The sequence below is a fragment of the Corvus brachyrhynchos genome, unplaced genomic scaffold, assembly GCF_000691975.1.
Source record: "Corvus brachyrhynchos isolate BGI_N302 unplaced genomic scaffold, ASM69197v1 scaffold283, whole genome shotgun sequence".
In the NCBI taxonomy this organism is placed as follows: Eukaryota; Metazoa; Chordata; class Aves; order Passeriformes; family Corvidae; genus Corvus; species Corvus brachyrhynchos.
The window spans coordinates 2,355,583-2,356,290 of record NW_008237409.1 but is presented as its reverse complement, the minus strand read 5'-3'; the positions used below and the strand labels follow the sequence as shown (position 1 = coordinate 2,356,290).

The 708-nt window shown below is 62.4% G+C and overlaps 1 protein-coding gene across 1 annotated transcript in view; it reads right to left on the bottom strand.

The window, feature by feature from the left end:
* The window catches only part of TBX2 (T-box 2), a 9,459-nt gene extending 8,821 nt beyond the window's left edge, over positions 1-638 (bottom strand). Inside the window, 2 exon segments of the mRNA XM_017730880.1 lie at positions 190-411; positions 413-638. Of these exon segments, the coding sequence (XP_017586369.1) occupies positions 190-411; positions 413-546 (356 nt within the window). The 5' untranslated portion in view covers positions 547-638.
* Between the last annotated feature and the right edge of the window lie 70 nt (positions 639-708).

Genomic DNA, 708 nt, shown 5'->3' with positions numbered 1-708 from the left:
AGCGGTGACGGGAAAGCTCGGAGAAGGGGTGAAACACCTCCGAAAAACTCCAGGGATCGAAACTCCCCGCGTTACTTCATGGGGACGGATGGGAAGCGGGATGGAGTGAGGGGCGAGGGCGCTGCGCGGCCGCGCAGGTGCGGGGCGGGCTGGGGGGGCTGCGCGGGGCTGTGCGGGGCCGGCTCTTACCTCCCAGACTTGGTGATCACCATCTCGGTGCCCAGCTTGTGAAACTGGTCCCAAAGCTCTTTGGCTTCCAGCGTTACTTTGGGGTCGTCCTCGACCTCCTCCTCGGGCTCCAGGCTTTTGAGCGAGCGCAGATGGGCGGCTTGGTGGTGGTGTCCCAGGGCCGAGACGTGCAGCCCGGCCTCGGCCGCCCCGGCCAGCCCCGGGTCCGGCATGGGCTTCGTTCGGAGGCAGAGCCAGAGCCGGGAAAAAGGACGGCTGGGCGGCTGCGAGGAAAGCGGACATGGGGGAGTCAGCCGGCCGGGGTGCGTGGAAGGGGTGGTAAGCCATGGCAGTCCCTGGGAAGGCTGGATCTCTCATCGGTGCATCCACAAATCCAGGAGAAAAAGAGGGATTCCCTTTACAAAAATGCGTGTGTGTGTATTTGTTGTTTTTATTTTTTTCCCCTCTCCTGCCCAGCGAACTCGCTCGAGTCTCTGGAAGAGGAAGGAAAATCAGCAACACACACGCACACACTCTCCA